The 24,637-nt window shown below is 43.0% G+C and overlaps 1 protein-coding gene across 6 annotated transcripts in view; it reads left to right on the top strand.

Moving 5' to 3' along the window:
- OGDH (oxoglutarate dehydrogenase) overlaps nucleotides 1-24,637 on the top strand; it is a 587,498-nt gene that overhangs the window by 84,746 nt on the left and 478,115 nt on the right. For 4 of the 6 annotated variants that reach the window (XM_085636081.1, XM_085636078.1, XM_085636082.1 and 1 more), the window contains exons 3-4: nucleotides 5,056-5,244; nucleotides 18,250-18,352. In XM_085636081.1, coding sequence (XP_085492207.1) covers nucleotides 5,056-5,244; nucleotides 18,250-18,352 — 292 coding nt within the window. Of the gene's footprint in view, nucleotides 1-5,055; nucleotides 5,245-18,013; nucleotides 18,108-18,249; nucleotides 18,353-24,637 lie in introns of all 6 variants that reach the window. The other 2 variants (XM_085636083.1, XM_085636080.1) reach the window with 1 other exon arrangement.

Raw genomic sequence — 24,637 nt, 5'->3', positions numbered from 1 at the left:
CTGAAGGGGGTCATTTAGAGATTGCTGAACGTTCATCTGCTGAAAAGCAGCAGATGCCCCATCTGCCAAAAATGTGCTCTACATATCTCAATCATCAGTCAGAAATATTCGATCAGTGGCTCATCTGCCACAGGCCCATTGGCCAATGAGCTTATGAAAATCCATGTCATTTATGACATTTTTTCCTTTCAGGTCCAAGAGGAACAGGCAATTTGCAGTGCACTAGGTCTCGCATTACTGAAAGTTTGAGCTGTTGGCGTTGCATTATTATTTTCAATGCCAGTAGCTCAAACGTTCAGTAATGCGAGACCTATTGCATTGCAAATGCTTGTTCTTTTCTTCTCCCCGCCCCCACGCGCACACACATCGTGCTGCACTGCATTGGCATGGTCAATATATCAAAAAGGCGAGACATGTTGGCTTTGCCACGGTTTGCGTCTATTGCGGTTTTATTGTTTTAAAATGTTTTTCGGTCTTGAGTGCAGTACATTCTATTCCGAAACAGTTGTGAGAAGGGTGAGTAAGAGTACTTACTGTACCATCATAAAAGTAATGTTTCTGTGCTGGTCATTAGTGGTATTATTTCTGGCCATCGGCCGTGCCGGACAGGGATCCAAAGCCAACCCTGGCAAAGTTAAATCCAGCCGCTTGCCGTCGGAGGCCGTGAATTGCAAGGGGCCGTGAGGGGTGAGGTCATGGCAGCCCGTCCTGCTCTGGAAGCCCACCCTAACGTGCAGCCAATCGGGGAAACACCAGCGGGGCGGCCCGGCCCGGCTCTCGCAGTGTTTGCCCATATGATCATGTGAGATTGATGGAGCGTTGTGGGCATGCGCTGTGACTGCAGCAACGAACAGTCAGCTGGGTCCACCATTCTAAGTTAGCAGCAGCAGTTCTGCCGCCCATACTGAAATAGCTCCAGCGCCTCGGCATGTGAGAGAATTGCAACGTCAGGCTGGGTCATTCTGAACCGTCGGAAATGCGGGACTAAAGGTTACCTCAAAAAAAGGCCGTCTAAAGAAACAGAGGGATGCCCAGCTGTCAGGCACCCCCCTTCTTTCCTCTAGTCTAAAATATAGGACTTCAGTAAGTGTAGTGTACCTTCAATTGGTTAAGTCTGTTGCGTTTTTCCAAGCAATTAACTAGTGCATTAACAGTAATGATGCAGTCCTCTCGTGAAACACTGCTATAGCCTTTTACTGATTAGACTCTTGAGAGCTGTGTAGCGCCGTTGGTATGGCCACTCCTCTCACGTTACCAGTGACGACTTAGTTATATAAGAAGTGTTGAGGAGGGAGAGATCTCTAAGATATTTCCATTCAGTATAATACATTGAAGTGTTCAACGCGGCTATGCAACCTTTTATGATTGTAGTAGCAGATATTAATGTAATTGATTGAGTTTAGACGAAGCTTAACAAAGTTATGAATCTTTTGATATATATTGTTTCTGTCTCGTGCATTTTACTTGCCACAGTCGATTTTTTTTGTTGTTGAAGTAATTAATCTTCTATAGTGCCTTACAGCAACCCTCATTACTCTATAGCGGCTGAATTGAGTTGTAAAATGTTGTGACAAATACACTCGGCTCAGTTTTGTAAAACCTTGCAGTCCTCCTGTGTGAGCTCATCGTAGCTCCCCTACATTATAACATGAGAAGTAACAGCAGCCACCTACTTTCTCTTTCCCCAGTGTGATTGGGTGCTTGCTGTTTCGTTTCGCATCCTATTAAGAGCTTATATTGCAATGCATGAGAGACTATTCAACATCTCAATAGTGCACTGAAGTAACACACATTAAACTCTTCATGTCATAGATGTATTGTTTTCAGGCTTATTTTTTTTCATTGTATAAGCCTAGGGGTTTGAAATGTTTTACTCAGAACTCAAAATACAACCCAGATCTGTTGGCTTTGACAGTGCTTTTTTATATCCATTTCAGTTGGTGTTTTAGGCACAAAAGCAGAAACTGCACCTATATATATATATATATATATATATATATATATATATATATATATATATATATATATATATATATATATATATATATCTGCTTTTGGGAATGTAATGTTTTTTTTTTTTTTTTTTTTTTTTTTACACTTGATGCATGGATTTTGTTAATACCACCTACTCATGCCTGCAAATACTACCTCAGTGTCTCCCTTATGGTGAGAGGACTCACCTTTGTGCGTTTTTGATTGTTCATTTGGCAAGTTTGGGTAGAGGATGTAGCCAAACGGCTAGGGTGGTCGACCTCCAATCTGGGGAACCGGTTTCGAGTCAAGCAACTGTCAACAACCTGTGATTCTGGGCAAATCACTTCATATCCCCGTGCCTAACAAAAATGAATGTAACGAAAAAGGTGCTCATGTAAAGCGCTCTGATACCGGATACCTTCGGATGAAGTTTGCGCTAAATAAAACTTTAGGAAAAAAGTACATCTTATTAGCTTTTTAAAGTGTTTAGAATTTTTGAAAATGGGCTCGATGGCAGTTGTATATTCTGCTGCCTTTTTGCGATTTAAAATGTACTTTCAAAATTCTTTGAAGTATTTTGTGCTTTTTTAGATCATGCTCCCTAAGAAAAATGTGTGTGTGACTGTTGGAGAAATGTGGTTGATATTCATTTTGTTACTCACTACATAGTTTTAGACCACATGATAGGTGCAGTGCCCTGACTGAAGGGAATGGATGGCTTTTTGCTGCTGAAGGTGTGTAATCGCCTGATTTTGCTGAAGAGATTTCCTTTTCATGTAAAACTCCAGTCTTTAGAGTCCTCATCATGCAAGTCCGACTTTTCCCTGCAAAATGTTTGTCTCTGGCCCGTGGCTAAAAGGGCTATTTGAGTTGTATAAATATTCTCAACGGTAAATGAAATTAGCTAAAAATTTTGATAAGAGGGACTTATGCCACCCCATAAAGTATGATTAAAAAGTGAACGCTGTAGAATTCCACTAATCAGTACTGGTTCTTCACCTCACAAGGGATGCCAAGATGGAGTTTAAGCATTATAAAGTCTGGCATTTTTACCTTCATTCATAATATAAGGCTATTGCTCGTATTTTACCTCTATAGAACTGTTTCTCAAACGGTGGGTTGCGACCCACTAGTGGGTTGGAAGACTATTTCTGGTGGGTCGCGAAAGAGCAATAAATAAAGACTTCTGTACAAATTTGTATTTATCTTGTTACGTTTGTCTCCTTCAGAGACTAAGCTCAAATGCCAGACTGTCTTCTGACAAATTGCTGATTATTCTTTTAACATGATGATTGGTGTTTACTTTTCTTTCTCTGACTGCAAAGTGAGAGGAGTTTTTAAAGTGAACAGTGTGACCATCTTGCTAGGGTACCGTGAGTATGAAAGGAAAGGCTGTAGGATTAATTTTTTTAACACAAGACAATTTAAATAACTGTAAATGAACTGTACACATTTCAGAATATATCAGCAGTTAAGGAAAGCAAAAATAAAGCACATTTGTTGTTGTGATGGACATAAAGAATTTCATAGGATCAAAACAAATCAAGACTACTTGGTGATGAGCAAATAAAATCAATCAAGACACTGCATTTCAAGATGCGCAAATAATATTCACTGAAATCAGATTTCTGCACATTATCGTTTATGTGCTATATAGATTTATCATTAAAACTGGTTGTGCAGATTTAGTGTCCATTTCAATTGGTAATGTGCTGTCTGTCAATGATGGTGCACTACTGGGTTACTAATATATTTTGCGACCGTGTGATCCAAATTGCACCCCCAGCTACATACTACTTCCTTACCACTCTTCTGCTGAATACATTTGCTACACTTTGTGTGAATTTGGATTTTTCACAATCTTCATGCCTTCAGTGATGTAACATTTGCCACACTTTATATGAAGCTAGGATTTTTCACAGTCTCTGACTTAATGTATGTAACCTTGCTACATGACTACACTCTGAAACTTGTTCCAGTGCCACTGGTGCAAAATTGGTGAGCTATGGCCCTAAGTCTAGTCTAAAAACAAATCCATGTTCCCCAAGCAAGACTCTACTCCGGATAATGTGCTCACTATACGTGCTCGTACACAATCGTCCCAATTCTTTAGGACTTTCACACATCAGTTGAGAAATATGGATGTGGCCCAACAGCCAGACGTGCTGATTTTGGATGTGGGGAACCAGGTTGGAGTCCCAGCTTTGGCTCTGAGCAAATCGCATAATACCCAGTGCTGACAATAAAACTAATCTGCCTTTATGTAATGTGAAGCGTTCCAATGCTCTTGGGCAGAGTTCGCAGTGTGTGTGTGTGTGTGTGTGTGTGTGTGTGTATATGTATGTATGTATGTGTATATATATGTATATATATATATATATATATGTGTGTATGTATATATATATATATATGTGTGTATGTATATATATATATATATATATATATATATATATATGTGCGTATATCAATATATAATATACACACATACATATTCCAAAATGCAACACTGGGCCTTGTTTTAACACAACAATTGGAAACATGGATGAGGCCTTACTGCCATACTCTGCTGCAGAAGGGGTGTTTTCAAATTTGCTAAAATCACTTGTATTAACAAAATGTTTTGTAAGAAGCCTTGTGATTTTTACTGAACCGATGACACAGGCAAGCAACAAACTATGAAAGGTGTTCCAGCTCCATTACAGTTTACCATCTGCAAGTTTATGGGCAGATCAATATCTTGGGCACAGTTTGATCAAGTTTTGAAGGGCTTAGTCAAGGTTGTGATATTTACAATTGTTAAAGCTGAAGGTATCTTATTTTGGTAATTCACAGCATTTGGATAGCATGTTTATTATTACATCATAGTCTTGTCTCTCCTGCCCTCAAGTCTGTCAAAGCTAGGTGGGTCACGAAAGTTTCTTTTCTAAGAATGGAGTCTTGGTTCTAAAAAAGTACGGGAGACCCTGAGTCTTTCAGTTGAAAGAAACATGAAAATATTTTTATGTAGGGAACTACATCATTTGAGTGAATTTTTCTGACCCCATGTTTTGTTTGTTGGACCACTTTTTGTTTTTCTTTCAGTCGTGGGACATTTTCTTTCGTAATGCCAATGCAGGAGCACCTCCTGGAACTGCCTACCAAAGCCCTCCTCCACTCAGCACCAGTCTCTCCTCACTGACTCAGGCACAAACACTGGTGCGAGCACAGCCTAACGTGGACAAGCTGGTGGAGGATCATCTAGCAGTGCAATCTCTCATCCGCGCATATCAGGTAGGGGCGATTCTCTTTTTTTACTTGTCAAGTATGGTTTAATAGAAATAACTTTCAACCTGGATGAGTTGCAGTAGTTTGGTATATTCATCCTGAGGATACAGGAATAGTCTGCGCTCCGGGTGCTAGGGTTTCCTTTGGCCTCTGGGTTGCATGCAGGTGGTGCTGAGGAAGGCTTTGGATAACAGGTCACAGTAAGCAAATGTGAAGAAGCTTTTGGGTCCTGGATTGGAGAGAAAAAACCCATTGGCCATTTAAAGAATGCCTGGGGGAAATTTTTATTGTGCCAGATAATCTGAACAATTTTCTTAATTTCGCATACTCTTGTCAGACAATAGTACAGATAATTCAGCAATTACGCCACTCACCTAATTCAGAGTAAGTTGGGGCAATAAAATGCCAAATGCAAGATCACAGGCATAGAGCGGGTTCTAGGTGCTGCTCTTTGATTTCTGTAGCATTTAGCTCTATTTACGTATCACAAAATGGATCCGCAACGAAGGATTGTTACCTGTACTGCTGGCTCCCCGATGGAAGACGTACCACTTGCTATTAAAGTTATAGGCCAAGATTGCAACAACAATGTAAGTTTAGCCCTGGAGCCACTGAGCTCTCTGATGAAGAGAGGTGAGTGACTAAACTTAACTGAATACCTGCACAGCAATCTCCCATTAGAGATCGCTTTCCCTCGGTCTGATGAAAGCCACCTGACCCTTACGGGCTTAACCATGTTGAGCCATCACTAGGTGCAATGGACCAATACATTTTCTGTATAAACACCTCCATTCTCAGTTTTTTAACCTTCTCTCTCTCCTGAACATTAAAGTTACAAAACACAGGAGAGTAGATAATTTTCTTGTTTTCATCGCTCACAACAGTCGCGAACCAGGCAGAGTCCTTTCTGGTGGGGCACCTGGAGAACTGGATACTCTGGTGTTAATACCCGATGATGATGATGCTATCCACCTAACCACACCAGCGGAAAATCAAGATATATGGCACAATGTGCTAGTGTGGTCGAGGATCTCCATCACAATTTTTTGAGACTCTGGAAAAACACGTGATTCATTCCCATTGATTATTAGCATGTTAACTCGGGAAACCGAATAAATCTCTGCTTCTCCGTCCCTCTCCTATTTTTGTGATTATATACTTGCACATACATGCACACCTCACTTTTCCCCTCCTTTCTTTTGCTTTAAGGAAGCATTGAGCAATATGAACATATTAAAACCCACAAAACAAACAGAATAAAACCTTGGCTGTAGGCCATTTCAAAAAGACTATCTTTGGGGGGGTTTGTGTGGTGTGCTACCCACTCTCATATCCATCCTAGATGATGGTGTTGCTTGCAAGAATATCAAGGACACACTTAAACTCATGCAGGCCCCAATTACATTATACAGCCCACTCCCTTCAAGCAGTGATTGGCCCATGAAGGACTTCAGTGGTACTAACAGAGTTCATCCCTAGGGATTGCTCTGGATTGTTCATCTTTGACCCCGTAGTTTTTTACCTGCCTCCTCACTCGTGGCCGGAGATATATTCCTTCCAGCTTTTCATTCAACTGAATAAGCCCAAGAAATATGGAAGTAGTAAAAGCAATAGGTATAATGGTAAGCAACCTCTGTTAAGGGCATTCAATGGAACAATTAATGGTGTGATCTAGAGTGTTCCTGCACTACAATCTTCATTTTATATCACATTTACACTATTTTGATTGTTCTTCTAGCGAGGTTTGTTCAATGTGGCTTTGAGTTGTATGGCATCCATCCCTTTTGCTACAATGTTTACTACCTATGCACCTGTTGACAGGAAGAGGTGCTAGATAAAAATACAAAATAGCAACTTTGATATGGATACTTTTCTTCAAGTGATCTCTGGGTTCACATTGGACAAATCAGTGGGTGCAGACCTGGCTACTGAGCGTGCCCAGTAGTAAAAATCCCTTGATTCAAAAACTCATCACCCAGTGAAGAAGGGACCCACTTAGTTACAGCAAATGGTTGAGTTTCCGGGGGCCCAAAGTTTGTGTCCCTTTCACTTCGTGGCTGAGAGCCTTGTAATTGGTGCCAAGGTGAGGCACAGCAAATTATTTTAAGTATCGGTCTGTTTTTCCTGTTTCTCGGGCTACGATGTAGTTTTTCTGCATCTAAAACAATGTCCCCCTGAGGTGCTAACCTTTAGGTGCCTGTATCTCTTAAGCAGTTGGTCACGGTCTTAATTGTCTGATTGCGTGGCTCCGAGGGAACTGGATGTAAGAAAAATGGCCTCTTGGTTTTACGAGTTGCGACTGGGAAGTGGACTATGGTACTTTAGACCAACCCCTGAGCTGCGAGGACTAGAGAAACAGTAAAAAACTTTCCTGAATTAGTATGTTTGGTCCCAGAAAACCTGCCCAGACTTCGCCCCAGGTGTGTGAAGAGTGATAACTACTTATTTGCAGCTCGACATTTGCAATGCTTTCCACTGGTCTTGACCTTTATCTTGGTCCTTGAGCAGCAGGGCTGCAGTGCTCCCCACCTGGCAGGCCGTTTAGTCTAAGCGTCTCTTGGAATCCATCTTGTCCCCACGGTGATGGGGACTGACCCAGCAAAGGAGCAATCACTGACTGGTTTCGGCTGCTTCAGAATCTCCTTGGTGTCCAAATAATTGACAAGTTACCAGGTCACTGGGTGGTGTTTATCCATTTTGGGTTGCCAGAACTAGAAGCTTTAGCCAGTCAAAGTCTTTCTATGGTCAAAAGTTTATTTTGTGAAGTGCATCTGCATTCTGTGTGCCTATATTTTGAGGGCTTCTGTAGCAGGAAGTCAAAGGTCAGGGCAGTTTTTCATTTGGATAGCATTTTCTTGCTCCAAGTGAGACAGTGTCCCAATTCACTTTGATCTTTGCAAAGAAACAGCCGGTAACAGAGTAAGGTTGGTGACATGGGTTTCACACCATGGAGAACCTACATAAAAAAGCATTGGCAAATGCATTGGGTTTCGCCTGTGATTAATAAGATGTTTTTTGGGGGTAAGTTTTAGCTTGGTGAGCAGTTGAGCAATATTCGTGAATGAGGTGGGAGGGGATGGGGTAGAAGGGGGTTAGAAACACTGGAGAGCAGGAATGAGCTGGAAGTAGGGGGGAGTTGGGTGGTTTGAAAACCACTACGGAGGTCAACGAAGGAGACTGCAGGGACATGCACTCTAAACGCGTGCTTGGCTAGAATAAAAATAGAGTACCTAAGGCTAGTAATTTAGGGAAATCCTACATATGTATGCCTTCTGCACAACCTTTACTTATCGGGCAGACAGTGCTTAAATATGTGAAGCACAGGCATCTGCAGCAATGTGCAGTGTGTACAGTGAGGAAGCCGGATTCCAACCACTATAGCGCTTCAAACCAAAATGGCACCTCTGTGGTGGTGTCAGTAAAAATAAGCATAGCGCAAGCCCTGTGCACCGGAGAGCAGGAAGGGGCGAGCAGAGGTCAACGAAAGGGACTACAGGGCCATGCACTATCTACGAGTGTCTGAAATGGAAATGAATACAAATTTTTTAAAAAGTACCTGCGGCCAGTAATTCAGTAAAATTGTACACATGAATGCCTCTTGCACAACCTTTACCTATTGGGTGGTGAGTGCTTAAATATGTTTGTCTGTAATGAAAGACAAGTAAACAAAATAGAGCAGAGTAAAAATAATTACTGGCAGTACAAGCTGCTGTGCGGCCAGGAAGTGCCATGTAGACAAGGTGCACAATGGAGGCAAATGAACACTAGAACTGTGACCTTTGTTGGCATCAAGAGAGCAGCCTCACAACAAAGTTCGGCAGATGAAAAGGAGTACTTGGGATACTGATAAGAGCAACACGTGGAACAGGAACTAGTTTGCGAATGCCTGTAGAAATGGAGGAAAAGTAAGTGGCAAGCGCACAAGTAAGTGCAGGATGTAAGCCTTTTTAAAGATGTACATTAAACACAATAGATTTCACAAGCACAGCACTAGCGCTGTGCAGGCAAATCCTAGAAGGGGTTGAGGCCCCTCTAGGTATCGATGGTTTTGGCAATGGTAACCTAGGCACAGGAAAGTGCACGCTGTAATGCCTGCCATGGAGAAAGATGGCCTGCAGGAAGAACATCCCTTGCGCTCATGCAGAAAATGCCCCCTATGAACACCATAATTCACTTGGATGCAGTGAAGCAATAACATAAAACCTCATGCTGACACATGAGTTCGGGCTGGACTGTTCCCATGAGGTACAGGGTCAAGACTGATTTGCATATGGCTGGGTTCAAACTGGAATGGCATGGTGAGCAAAAAAACGATGGATTTAGGCCCAGATCTCTGTACTGAGGTAAATGTGTGACATTGTTCTGCGTTCTGTCCATCAACTGTTTATGCATTTGACACATGAGGCTAGGCAGGGTACCCGCATTAAATTGCTTGGGCAGATAGGCTGAGCATTTAGATGAGCTCCTTTTGGTATAAGAGGCCTGTGCCTCTAAACTGTAATTCCTATGCACCCATCACCACTGTATAACTCCTAGGGAAGACTTCAATCCAGTTATACATTAGACCATGGACGTGGACTCCTCGTTGACTAATTCCCCCCCCCCCCCCCCCTCCCTGAGCGACACTTCCTGCTTGGGCAGATTACCTGGGATTAGAGATGCATAGTATAGATGGCACCAAAATGATACTCCACTTGCATACTTCTCATCCCAATATAGAGGTGCGTCCAGATTAGATTACATATTCCTCCCGGAGAGCCATCTAGGGTTGCCTTGATGCCTCTCATCTAGGCTGCCTTGATGCTTATCAGACTATCCCCCTGTGGAACTCACAATAGGTCACTTGAGGCAGGGCCCGAGGGGATGCTGGTGGCTTAATGCGTGGTGGTTGAGGAACACAAATTTCATGGATTGGCTCAGAGTGGTCACCACTGAATACTTGGACCTAAACTTAGAATCGTTCAGTCCCACATTACAATCTGCCTACATAGGTGTCATCCTTGGGTGTGGTTGTTCTGGAGTGCGGGCGAGAGAATGGAGCTGCATAGCAGTAGTAGACAAACTAGGAGTGGCTTGCTCAATTCCAACAACACGCAACATATGATTTTTGCTGAGGAGGAACTTGTAGGCACAGCGCGATCAGCCTGGGCACTACCCCAATGTTGTAAATGCGAACATGGCAATAAAACAGAGAATCTCATACACTGGCTGCTAGAGTGACCCTGGCTAGATTCATCCTGTTAATTTGTATCGAAAAATAACGAGATCATGGACTCCGAGATTGCTTCTGCCTTTGCCCAGCACTATGGGTGATCGTATGGAGCTTATCCTTCTCCAGCCATCTAGGACTTCTATCCCATAATTAATAATGTGCCAACTCTATCACTGGAGGAGACTGCACTGAACTGGACGCCTTAGTCGCCATTTAGGAAGTACTGGCCTCCTACTCTGGGGTAATCCCCAGGCCCCGAAGGCATCCCTATGGAGCTCCTGAAGACCTGCACTTCTGTGGTGGCACCAAACTTATTGAGTATGTATGAGGAGGTGGTGAGTGATGGGGCTTTTTCATTGAACCATCAATTGGCAACAATTACGGCGATTATCAAACCACAGAAGGCACCAGATCACTGCTCATCCTACAGGCCGATATCCTTGATTAATGTGGAGTTGGAAATAATTGCAAGGTTTCTCACTAATTACCTAACCGCATGTTGACACGCCGGAAGATGAACTTTGGCTTACACTTTTTAACCTGCTTTTCTGCATTGTGTGCCACTCCTTGGGCACAGGTCAGGATAAACGGTTGCTCTCGGATCTATTTGAATACAGACAGGGACCCAACAGGAATTCTAACTCTCTTCCTTTCTCTTCGCCTTGGTGATGGAGTCTCTGGCCATATGGATTGAGGCATTTGCAAAACTCATTGGGGTTCTGCACATCTGACAGATCGGAAGACAAAATATCCCTCTATACAGACGACTTGCTGCTCTTCATACAGGACCCAGACAGTTTTTTGCCAAGGCTACAGAAGACACCAAGGGTCTATGGGGAGGCATCTGCCCTGGTGGTTAACCTGTATACAGATACAGGGCAATAGGCCATAGCCCACGTTATGTGTGACCATGCAGATGTTTAATGACCATTTTAGGTACTAGGCCATTGCAGTCACTCTACAGCCAGAGGAGACCTGAAGCCACAACTTTGCGCTGTGATGCAGGCCTTGCACAAGGACATGTAAGTGGCAATATTGCCCCTCTCAGTGATAGGGCACATTCCATTAAGCAAAATGATCACACTTCCCAACTTACTATATATATCCTTTAGAATTATCACTACACCCCCATCCCGCCAAAGGCTTTTTCCCAGCAGTTAGAACCATGGTCACAAAATATATTTGGGCAGTGATGCCCCGAGGGTGTCCTACACTTAATGCATCATTACTGCATTTGAAGGTGGACTCTACATTATGGGTTTAGGACTGCATTACTGGGCCACATACATGCTTAACATAGGGGAGTTGCTATTTGGGGAAAGATCCGGCCCAGGTATCAGTTTGGAACTCTGTTCCCTAGAATGCCATTGTATTATGAACCTGTTGTAAGGGAAGCCCCTCCCTGCGTCCCCCCGCTCCCTCCCACAGATCACTCTGCTGCTGTGCAAGGTGCTTAAATATGTAAATTGTGTAGATAAATCAACTAACCAGACTACTTTGTGGCATGGTACACAGTAACCCCATATAACACTACTGCCTGGATTCAAAAGCTGGGATCTCATTGGAATATCTAGCCTGGGTGCTGTGTGGGATGAATAGATTCTGATTTTAATCTGCACATATCCCAGTGCTTCAAATACCTTGAACTGCGTTATGCACTGGCAGCTCATGAGGGTTATCTTTTCGAAGATCTTTCATTTAACCCCCTAAAGGCTGAACTATTAGATTGCCCAGAACCATGGATAATTTCTGGCTTATATAAATCCCTCCTGTGGAACACGCCGGAGCGGATGGAAGCAGTAGAATCTGCATGGGAATCAGATCTTTAGCAACTGGACGAGGATGGCTGGCGAGAGGCGAGATTTGCACCAAAAACGCTGATAGACTTGTTTGAGATGGTGTACCCAATAAATATAACCATGTAACATAACATAGCCTTGCACGAGGGGTTGGTTGTCCCTCTCGCTCAGTTTTGATGTTGTGAGCCTGTTAACAGAGCTGAGGTAATAGAGCTTACATATGTATGTGGAGCACCTTTAGTGGGCACACAGATATAGTTAATTTGTGTAAACACATGGGGCCGGCCATGCACAAAATGGAGTAGGTGCAACTTTTTCAGCCAATAAGGAAGACTTTTGCTGAAAAAGCAACCACTGAACAGTATCCTGTGTGGGTCTTTTCTCCTACTGGTATTCCACGGTCCCATTACTGATTCACTTCAGTTAGATAGAAACATCGTTTGCTTTTAACATTTGACTCATGGTCTTCTGAAGAGCTAAGCTCTCTAGTTCTAAATTGTAGTGCAAAGGCTTTAAAGCTGGGCAAGTGATAAATGGGTTGAGGATGGCTCTTGACCCAAGTCTAGTCTCTGGGTAACACCCAGGTGCATGGGTGGTGGAGTAAAAGGAGCCACCTCTCAAATTGTCTTGGCCAGAATAAAAGATGGAACAGGAAAGTATAGCCCAACAACTCCTGCACTCCAACATCCATCACAAAAAAACCTTGAAGAGTTTTAGGTGCTTCTTATAGGCGATATCCTAGTAACCCAATATATCCATTATCTCCGGGGAATTATCGACCCATCTCACTTCTACCTCTCTTAGGCAAAATAGCAGAAACGCATGTCAATCAGACCCAATTTCTTGAAGAAAATGAGGTGTTGCACCACACCCAAATGGGTTTCAGACCACAACATAGTACAGAGTCCTCCCTGCTGGTGGTCACACAGGAACTCAACGGAATCCTAGATCAGGGGTGTGTAGCTGCAATCTTGATCTTAGTGCAGCCTTTGACATGGTTGATCGCAACACTATGATCCTCAGGTTAATGGAAGCGGGCATCATAAACACTGTGCTAAAATGGCTTTACTCATTCCTAGAACATAGATCCTTCCAGATGATGGAAGGCGTGCACCTCTCAGATATCCTGCAAATATCGTGCGGATTCCCAGAAGGATCTGCACGGAGTCCCACATTATTCAATTTATACAGGCAACCTTTGGCAAAGATAGTGCAGGAATTTGGGTTATCTATTGTATCATACGCTGATGATACCCAGTTGGTACTATCAGTGACTGAGGGTCCACAATCCATACACACCAAATTGGCCCCCTGCATGGTAAAAGTAGCAGAATGGATGAACAGGTGCAGCATAAAACTGAATGGAGGAAAAAAAACAGAACTTATGTTCCTGGGAAATAAATCTGTTCCTATAAACTGTATCTGCTGGCCTCCAGAACTAGGCAACCCCTCCCCCATCACAAAAGATTCTGTAAAAAATTGGGAATATGGTTAGACCACAGCCTTTCTATGGAGACACAAGCCAATAAACTGGCAGCCACATATTTTGGAATACTCCTCATGATCCTGAAGATTTTACCTCGTATCCCGGAACCAACCCGGAGAACTGTGGTTCAGGCTATGGTGATATCACGGCTGGACTAAGGTAACTCCCTCTATTTGGGCTCCCCCAAATATGTAGTTAACAGACTACAGCTGATTCAGGATGCCGCCACCAGGATACCGCTAGGCATTCCCAGACAAAACTTAGTGAAAGCAGCTCTGAAAATACTGCACTAGCTCCCGATCCAAGCCAATAATTAAATTTAAATCGCTGTGTATAGTCCACAAAGCCATGAACGACAAAGGCCGGCCCTAATAAAAAAAGCTTGTAGCTCCTTATGTTCTGGGTAGATCTCGAAGATCCTCTTCAGATCTGCTCATGAAAAAGACAAGAATAAAGAGATCAAGATGGGGAGGAAGATCCTTCGCACATATGGCTCCTAGCCTGTGGAACTGCCTACCTTAAAAAATGCGATTTCTTAGAGATGAACTGGTATTTAGGAAAAAAAACTAAAAACATGGCTCTTTCCCCGAACACTTAATCACCTGACTGCACCTTCTCCTCAGTGCTGAGAAGCCTTCGGGCAGCCATGCGCTTTATAAATCCATCAACCCAAACATAGTCACTGGTGTCCAGTTGGAGACGCTGGCCAGCTAGCTGGACTCCCAGGCGCAGTTGAGAATCAACTTCATTTTTGGTTTTAATTGGCCTGCCCAAAAATAATAGGTTATCTCAGATAGTCTCTCAGTGGTGCTTTTACCTTTCAGTTGCCTGTATCTTGAGATTTTATGGGGGAGGAACGGGGTCAAGATTTTCAGTGGTGGGGTCACCCACTGCTATCACTGGTTGAAATAGCCACAACTGGGAAATGGTCAGGTTAGCATTTGGCTTGATTTGTGGCTTCAACTGGCGATATGCCTGAAACGATTGCGGCAAGAAAGATAGTTGAGGTGTTTCTGGAATCAGGATTATCCACTTCAACCAACAGAAGCAGAGACAATACTGTGGTTGTGAAGGCATACTGCGGGTATGAAGGCATACTGCGGGTGTGAAGGCATACTGCTCCTGGTCTTTGCTTCCTCCTGGGCAGCTGGTCTGTAGCAACCTCATGGCTCCTGGGGAGACTAGGCCAGTTGAGCTGCCATCCTGCAGATTATTCACTCACCTGAACCGGTTTCCTTTATTCTGAGACCTCCGACTACTCATCTGCAAACTGGTTGGTCTTCCTTGTCTCTCCAGAGCACAATATCCTGGTGATTCGACAGGCTTGCCCAGAATTCATCTCAGCCTGGAGGGAGAAAGGCAATCAAATAGCTCTCTGTCACTGGTACTGTTCTTTTCCTACACAAGTGTGCAGGTGACCTCTGTCTCCGGACAACAATGAGCCACATACTGGCTGAGGGGGTCCAGTATTTATATCCCTATGTCGTTACAGGCAGAATGTTGAACCTAGGCAGTGAATCTGCAACAATCAAAGGTTTGTGTGCATCGCCAATACTGAAGAAGCATTCTGTCCTTGTTGCTGGTCAGCTTCTGCAGGCTTCAGAGCCCAGAGTCCTTAGCCTACGCGTTTTGACTTACACAAAACACTTTGTTAAGACCTGCATATGTTCCCATTTCCCTGGGAGATGGCCTCCACACAAGACATGATGGGCAGGCGAGTTTTGGCCAGGCAGGGAATCCATATCCTAAGCTAAAACTGTTCAAAACTTCACTAACCTGACAGACACACATACTTCATCATCACTCAATGCGTTCTGATTCAGACCCAGAATCCATGCTTGATCCAGTACCTCTGTATGAGCACATGGCTCTCTTAGATCAGCTAGAGAATGCAGGACATGATAATGGGTTAGATGTGCAAGACAACACTTCCCTGGGGCTGTGCTCCGTTAAGCCATTCTCACTGGGCAGCTACCCATCTTTTTTTACAGTGCTTAGGACAATGTTGAAATGCTCAATGGAAAACATCAGAAATCCTATTTGGTACGAGTGGTAGCATCTAGGAGAACATATTCCATACTGCCAGAAAAAAACGAAATCCAGGAACTGGAGATGCACTCCCTCCAGAAAAAGTAAAGAAATTGACACTGTGGGTACGTGCGATGGCATGAGGGGCAGCTACACAGTGGCACATAACAAATGTAATGCCTTTACTCTCGAGGTACGACGGATATCAGTGGGAGGAAACGGAAGATATAATGGAACACTTTGCAGAGGCACACTAAAAAAGGTAATACAATTATTGGGGAGGAAAGATCACATCTAACTCTAACATTTGTTGTTCTTTAGATGCTGCTTATACAGCTTCTAAACAGAATAATGCCTCCTCACTGTTCTATCTTTCGATGGAGTACCCCTCTTTGGGCCACCAGTGGATGAGATGGAGAAAATAAATAAGACTTGAACGTGGTAAAATCTGTAGGTGTCCTCCAAAATCAACACAGAAAAGAGCAGGATCGCATAGACCGCAGTCGTGCCATTCTGAGAAACCAAGACCAGGTACTACAAGGCAAATGATTAAACAACCGCATTCAGCCTTTCATGGGTAACTGGGAGTCTGCTAGACAGCCACAATGTTCTTGAGTAACTTTGTGGCACCAGAAGGGGAAAGGCCAAAGGTACCTCTGCCAGTGAATGTTCTTCCTCTCATTTCTTCAGTCCCTGCACCACCACTGAATACCTGTTGGATGAAGGACTAGGGTTATACCTTCTTTAGTGGGAGGAGAAACAGATAAAGGGGTGTTGTCCTCCATCCCCCACAGGCATTGCTTGGAGTTTCACACCATCCCACCAAATCTACTGCCCTGACCTCACAGAATACAACCTATGATTATTTTATTGCAAGGAGTGCACTCCCTACACTGGTGGTATCATCATAGGCCATTGTCATGGGGGTGCTGCTTCCTGCCAGCACTCCTGAGCCTTGCAATAGCCTCCGACATCTTTCATATCTCTGCAGCAGCCCACAATCTTGATCTCGCACTTCACTGCTGCCTTGGTTGACGCACCTCGGGGCGCACACAACTTTACGTTCTCTTTTTAAAAATTTTTATCGAGGTTTAAACTTGGATAATTTTCTAGAGGCTAAGTGTCCTCTCCTGTCTAAAACCTAATTTTATTGATTTCCAAAAATACAGTGCTCCCTGTTCCCCTGCTCGGACTTTATTTCTTTAGCCTAAATCAGCGTAATGTTAACATGCCTTTTCACAGCATGGAAACAATGATTGATAACCTTTTAATACAAAAAAGTTTTCTTGCATGGCTTAACTTTTTTAAGTGTGCTCACAGTGTCATCTTCTCGGTAGAGCGCTAATACATTTGCTTTGGAGCGGAGTAGAGCACTATTGGGTTGCAAATGCTTCACAGTTGCATTTTAGGGGAAATTCTGAGGAGCATTCCAAATATTAAAGTATGACTGCTTTTCAGTAGTTTCAGTATTTTAAAGCTCTTTGCACATTGCCGCCATAAACATGCGAATAAGGTAGTGTGGGTACAGGAGATTGGTTAGGAAGAGTGCTACTGAGTTACTTAGCAGGTGGTTAGGCAACTTATCATATTGTAAAGCCTTTAAAAAGAAATGGCAAATGCTCTACAATTTGTCATATACACTTTATACAAAACCCTAGGAGGATGCTGCCTGGAGACGAACACTCCTTTTGCGTGGTCACATCTGTTGGTTATGGTAAGTGTGTATCTTTGACTTTATCTGCTTGCCAAAACTTCTCTAACCTATCATTCACATGAACTTTCATGTTATCGCTTTCAATAGTATAATATTGTTTTTAGTTTGTGTAACTGGCATCACATTCCCCACCGTATTGGAGGTGGGAGGACAGAAATTGACAGGATCGGGGCAATGTTTCATCATGAGGGTCCTACTTCACATGACTTTAGGTAGTTGCAGACGTAAGGCCTACCTGAAGGTCCCCTGTGATGACCCTCGACAGCAAGGAAGTGCACAGTTTAGTGCTGAGCCCAGAAAGTGAATGGAAATTAATTGGATTCATGTATCTCCCGATAACGACTGGTAAAGTGGCTGCTGTTGGAGTACAGTAATGATTTGAGACTTTTTTTAAATGTATTATTCTTTGAATGATGAGTAATGTTTCCCTGCCACAAAGTTGGAGGAATCATGACCAAACAAATGAACGGAAATCTGATGAGACTGAAAAGTGAAAGCTTTCTTGTGTGTAATAACTGGTTTATTATTACTTCTAGGTCAGGGGCCACCACATTGCAAAGCTTGATCCTCTTGGCATTAATAGCGTAAATTTTGAGGATGCACCTGTAACTGTTGGTTCTCCAAACGTTGGTGAGAGTTGTTTTGCAAATATTTGCTTGCAATGTTTATTTATGTTGTACTTTTTTTCCTCCCCACCCCTGTTTTTCTTTCCCTGCTCCTCGTTGCGCCCCTTTTTCTCCACCCCCCCCCCCCTCCCCGGCTGGTTTTGAAGATCCGAGGGCACCATGTGGCACAGTTGGACCCCCTAGGGATTCTGGATGCCGATCTGGACTCCTGCGTGCCAGCTGACATTATTACGTCCTCTGACAAACTCGGTGAGGGCTTGAGAGCTGTCTGTCTTGTGCTGCTTCAGCTCCCCCCGCCCCTGTTAATCCTGCAGCACCTGGCAGTCACCCCAGAGAGGTCGAAGTTAGGGATCAATAGTTTTTAGTGCAGTAAATGCAGACTGCTTTGAATCGGTTACTTAGGGTAGGACTCCTCCATGCACCAGACCCATGAGCCGGAGACCTCCCCACAATCAATTGTACCTTTACAGGGAGTTGAGAAAGGGGATCCTTTAGGCACCTTGTTATGCATGCCCCATGGCATGTATTTAAAAATATTAAATTTCAAACTTTTTAAATATTATTTTTATCTGCCTCCTCTTTCTACCAATTTTTCGATCTAAGCGCTCTCCAATCCTTTGCTGCCACTATGTTTAGCTATGGGCCTAGGCTTTTTTCAGGTGTAGTGTACAGTGGTGTTCACCGCTGCACCGAAATGTATTAAGACATTACAAATGGTGTCCTGTTCAAGGTAGACTAGAGGAAACCAAATGTGTTTCTTGGCTGAAAATACTTCTTAGCATCTTCTAATTTTCTGCAAAGTCTCTGTGGTACTCTGAGGAGGGAGTCTAAAACCTGATGGCTTTCCCTAATGAGGAAGATAATATCTACTGAGTTCATAATTAAATTCATGAACTCTGTTGCTGAGTGTTAGTCCGGGAAAGCAGGATCCATGCCAGATTTTCAAGATGGCTATAGACAAGATACATGAATCTAAAGAAACCTTTCCAAAATCAATGGTTGTGCTAAAAGCCTGTCATGGGTCGTATTCTTCTGGACCCATGTTGGACACCTTTGGTATTACAAGGAAGCATTAATGGTTACTCCTGTACAGTCTGTCTTCTGGTGAGCTTGCAGATCTAGTTCCAGAGCTCACAAATGGTTCTGCTGGGAACTGATGCATCCTGATAGTTGCTACAAAAAAGCAGTTGGAAAGAAATGCATTTGTGACAATTCTTATGGGTGGCATGACAGTACGTTCTTATGGGTTCTAGACTCAAAAATGCAGACGGTTTGATTGTCTGTTAGATCATGTCAGTTTGTTGAGAAATCGGATATCAACACTTCAGAGAAGACTTTGTTGACAAAGTGAAGTGAGAAATCTGAAAGGCACATGATCCTAAGGAATACCCTCATTAACTCTGGAAGGGTCTTCATGCTGCCTTTCCTCGGGGCCCTAACTTTACTGTGCTTAACCCTTGATATCCAGAAAAGATCATTATAAATCTTTTGTTCTCGCAGATAACCCTAGGCCCTGCGTTCACTAATATACATTCTTGGGAACATGTTGGTTAATGAGGGTTTACAACAGCAGCACAGCTTCTCTTGACTCCTGCAGCATCTACAGCATAGTAGTACAAATTAGTAGACATAGGCAGTCCAAAAACACAGTTTCACTTGTTTAGCAGAATCAGATATGGATCCCTCGAGATAAATGAAGGACCACATCCAGATCAGATTTCCAAGTCTGTAACACAGGCAATTTTTATAACAATTATCTAAGCCAAGTTACTGTTGATGTGATACTTAAACGAGAGAGGATGGTGGAATGGGGACAAAGGGTTAGGGGAGACTTGCCTGGCAAGCAGGAGGATCCCTATACAACACCCATCTGCTGGAAGAAATCTGCAATAGACTAGCACTCAGTATGCCCTAACCTCGACCTCTACCGCTTGCAACCCTCAAGCACAGCGTGAATGGTACCGCTACCTGACTTAAATGGCTCCTAAGTATTACTGCACATTGTTTCACCGCTTCACCCAGCAGCATGCTCCTAATATAGGTTAGAACATTTAAATTACACTAACGCCTCTCTGGCAGACAATCTGAGCCACCTCTGCATGAAGATGATGTGGGAGGGCAGTGTGGGGCTGTCCAGTTTGCCTCTAATCTGCTTCTAGTCACTTGGTTTGGTGCTTGCCTTTAGTGTCGGTGACACGTGTGTACAGTGCATGGATGTGACTCCACAGTGTTGGTCTTGTACTGGCTCTTAAATCACATGAAAATTTATGTTTAACTACTGCGCTTGCAGAGGCCATGTGGCTTAAAAGGAATTCTTTTGTACCTGTAGAATTTCACTAGAAAAGTAGATGTAAACAGGAAGGCTAGTTGAGAGAGAGATGAATAAACGTGTATAGTGTAATATTAAAAGCTAGGCATACTGGCCAATACCTGCTGAAGTTGAGGGAGACTTCGTCGGTACTCCTGTATCAGTTTTGAGGTGACAGAATTTCCATTTCTGGAAAAGTTGGGAAAATGCATATGCATGTGCTATCACTCAGTCCTCGTGCATGTTTGGGTCGTTCTGAATTGCTTTAGAAGTAGTCACATATAAGCAGACCGGAGGCAGAGCTGTAATGTTGCATGCAAGGCGGTCCACAGATGATAAAGTAGATGAAAACTAGAATGGAGGAAATTATTGTTAGCTTGAGGAATTTGAAGAGCGCAGCATGCCTCACAGCGAGATTCTGTTAGTGTTATGGAGCTTGTGAAGTTTAGCAGTGTCTCTAGTGAAGTCCAGGGGATGCATTACGTTTTCTTTAATTGTCATTGTGTTGAAAGTTTGACGTAAAGGCCCTTTTAGTGAAACCACCAGAGTACGGTGACACTTGGCATGAGTTATGGTGGTGTCAGGCGCCAGTCTTGGCTGTCCTAACTTTCACTAACAGCCTCTACTCTTTGTGGGATTGGAATATACCTCGAAAGCAAATTTGAAGGGGGAGGCGCCTTGAACTTAGTATAATGACAAGGGACAAAAGTATGTCTTGAAGCCTTTCAGAAGCATTTTCAAGTCTTCGGAATGTGGAACTCTTTAGTTTAGTGATCTGTCACCAGGTCCTTTCTTATATGGGTGAATGCAAGGTATGTGTTGTCTGTGGCTAAAGAGCAGGAGGACCTTGAATGAATAGCATGGTATAAAGGAGTGAAAGCATCATCTTAGAGTGGGTTCCCCTCGTAGAATTGCATGGCAGAGGCTGGAGTTCGGGGTAGCATCTTGGACTGGGGGCCCCCTGTGCCTGCCTGTAGCAGAACTTCCAATGTTTGTCTGCTTCGGCCCATCCTGTCCTGCATGAGGACCTTGCAACACCATCCTACCCCAGAACCCCTGACCTACCAGTGACTTAAATGATAGATGAGTGTGCTTCCTGGTACCGTCTCCCAATGTCATGGGGCTCTGTGGCCCTGCAGAGGAGCACCAAGCCTAATCCTTTCCAGCTGTATTGTTGTGTATTGTTCCTACATTTGTGGACTAGAGCTCTTGTGCTTGCTCTGGAATAGTAACCCCTCCTGTCAACGTTTTTCATTCAGGGTAGAATTCTGCAAAAGATTTCCAATTTCTCAAAGAATTGCTGAGTTTGTTCCATTCTTCAGATTGCTGCTCCTTCAGTACTCTAAAACATTTTCATATTCATTACAAATATTTGAACCCACCCTTGACCCGATGCACCAAACCTGTAGGGATAAATGTGTTTGAATGAAAGTTGTTTGTAAAGGTCCACCAAGCAGAGTGGCTTGCAGTGCTAAGCTACAGATAGAGCCGTGGCAGTTCTGTATAAGCTAAGCTTTTCACTCCAACAATATAGAGTGGTTAACACAAAAGTTTGCTTCGGCCATTGCCTGATCTCTGATGGGCTTTTTTTCTGCAGACGGAATGTTGCACAATCAAGTTTCTTACATTACTGATGTACCATAAAGTTCTGAGGTCTGGGATTCTGTTGGTTTCAAGGTAACCACTATAGGCCTGTCTCGCAATATTTTTAGCTCAAGCCTGGGCAGTTCATGCGCTGCGAGGCATGCTGTATTAGAGTATGGACTTGAAGCCCCACCCACTCTCTGCCCATATTTTTCATTGGCTTGTGTCATTGTCCTTTCTAAATGCTAGCTTCTTATTCGTTAATAGGCCTGTTAGTCCCTCCTTAGTACCACCTTGTCTTAATTTGTAACCTCCATGAGGACTGGCCCTTTTACTTCTATTACACAATATATCTTATTAACTCTGTAAGAACCATTTTCTTTAATGAGTTTCTCCTACTGCAGACACGACATGCTTTCCTGCAACATTCAGCGCACCATGCGCGCTTTCACTTTGAAATAAAATGGTGCTCGCTTTTGCAAGAGTTTGAGCTTTTGGCGTTGTAAATGACAATGCCATTTATTTGTGTTAATTATCAAATAAGATAAATAAAAGGCATTGTCATATATAATGCCACTAGCTTAAACACTCGCAAATGCGAGACCTATTGCATTGCAAATGCTTGTGTTTTTTTAAGCAGGAAGTGATTCTCTGCAGTATTGTGGCCGAGGCCAGTTTTCTACGAATAAACTCTGCCATTTTCCCCAACTAATTTTTGGGGGATCGGCTATTACTGCAAATAGCTATTTATTATAGAGTTTATATAAAGTTTTGAACAATTGGATTTAAGATTTGGGAATGATCTTGCCGTTCCTCAATTGTACATAATCTGAGAATTTTAACAACTGGCCCATTTTTTTTTTTTTTTGCATACGCCCATGATGGTGTTACATGTGAAATTACGTTTCCGAAGGTCAGAATGTAGCCTTATGGCTGGAGTGGTCGACTTCAAAGCTGGGGAACCTGGTGTTTGAGTCTCGGCAACGATGCTCAACATCCTGTGGTTCTGGGCAAATCACTTAATCTCCCCGTGCCTAACCAAAATGAATGTGTCCATCTGACAAAACTGGTGCTCATGTAAAACGATCTGATACCCAATGTCTCGGGTCTAGTTCGCGCTATACTAAACTAAAAATAAATAAATAAGTGGGGTGCCAGATTTCCCAGGCAACTGAAGTAGTTGTCCCATGTCTGAGAATGTCAAACCTTCTGATTCAGTAAACTGTTCTAAATCGAAATTCCAATCTGAATTTCTTTAGCAGATTACCCATGTTTCTGTTGGGTTAATTATTTTCAAAGTATTTTATCAACTTTAATTTTCTAAGCCAGAGTTTCTCCTCAGTAACAACATTTTACTTAGTTGAATGTCTTCACGCGTGGTGCTGATTATCTAAAGAGATTACATCTGTTGCACAATGTTATTTTGGGAGGGATAGCTGGAAGGAAAGTGCATTTTTTCTGTTAACAGTTAATTGAGAATTTTTTTGTTCTTTCTCTAGTTGCATTAGTACAATCGGGCATTTCTACTGACTGTGCCTTGGAAAGTGGTGTGTAGGAAATGCAATCTTTCCATTTTACAAAATTAATCTGTGTCAGTCTGCCTCAGTTGGCAGTGCGTCAGCATAGATAAACTACATCGAATGTAGCCAATAATTGCCTCTGTAGACTTTGGTGTTGTGATGATGCACACCATCACATAAACCAAGTGCAGGTGCCCTTTAAACTGTAATTTCTGCTTGGGCAAGCATCCGCATTGGCTTTCTCCATAAAAGAAGTCTTGTTAAAATTCCCGGCAAGATAGCTTTACAGTTCTCCTTAAAGTTTCATTGAGCAGTGCCAGGATCAGATATCTGAACAGGAAAGCAAACAAATTCAATTTCAACTGCAAAATCGCTCTCCCTGTATCCAGGTTACCCATTTGTCATAGCTTAGTCTGTGAGATTTGGGGAGTGTGATCTTTAATTTTCCCAACTAAAAAAGCCGCATGAATGATGGGTGAGATAACCAAGGTTCTGTATGGACTGTTTCTGTGAGATTCGGGGTCATTACTGATCTGCTTTAGGTGGGCATCTGTCTGTTGTGGCTCAGTGGGTGAAAAATGATGGGTTGTTATATTACCTCAAGCGATTACCACTGGTTAATCTATTGCAAGCATCCATCCCATCACATTTTGAGTGTTTGATTGCCAGTTGTATGTCTATCAAAAGCAGCAAACTTGTTCCCATTTTAGGAGTACTTTAATGGGTGCAGATTTACAATTTTTTTTTGTAAACTGGTCACTATATATATTTAAGATCCCAATCCAAAAAATGGACAAGTTAAAACCTCTTAGTGAAATGAGAGTGACGAGAAAAAACAACATAGACATAGACTCCACTCGAGACACCCAACTACCAAACAAAGAATACATTTTAGGATTGTCGCACCCCAAATACTCATGCTGAAGGTACGATGCTGCCCATCTGGGGCTTATAATTCTCCCTGTAAACTCGTGATTGCAGTCATAAACCACACAAAGCTTGGAGTCCCTGACCGTGGGTTAATTATTTTAAATGTATTTTTACTTTATGCACTCTTCTTCGTCTCCGCTACAAGAAGCCTTGTGATAGAGTTGTCAAATTGGTGCATGTAAGCAGGGCTCA

The sequence above is a fragment of the Triturus cristatus genome, chromosome 11 (genome assembly GCF_964204655.1).
Source record: "Triturus cristatus chromosome 11, aTriCri1.1, whole genome shotgun sequence".
Taxonomy (NCBI): Eukaryota; Metazoa; Chordata; class Amphibia; order Caudata; family Salamandridae; genus Triturus; species Triturus cristatus.
The sequence above is the reverse complement of the archived record's forward strand: the minus strand, read 5'-3'. Positions and strand labels throughout refer to the sequence as shown.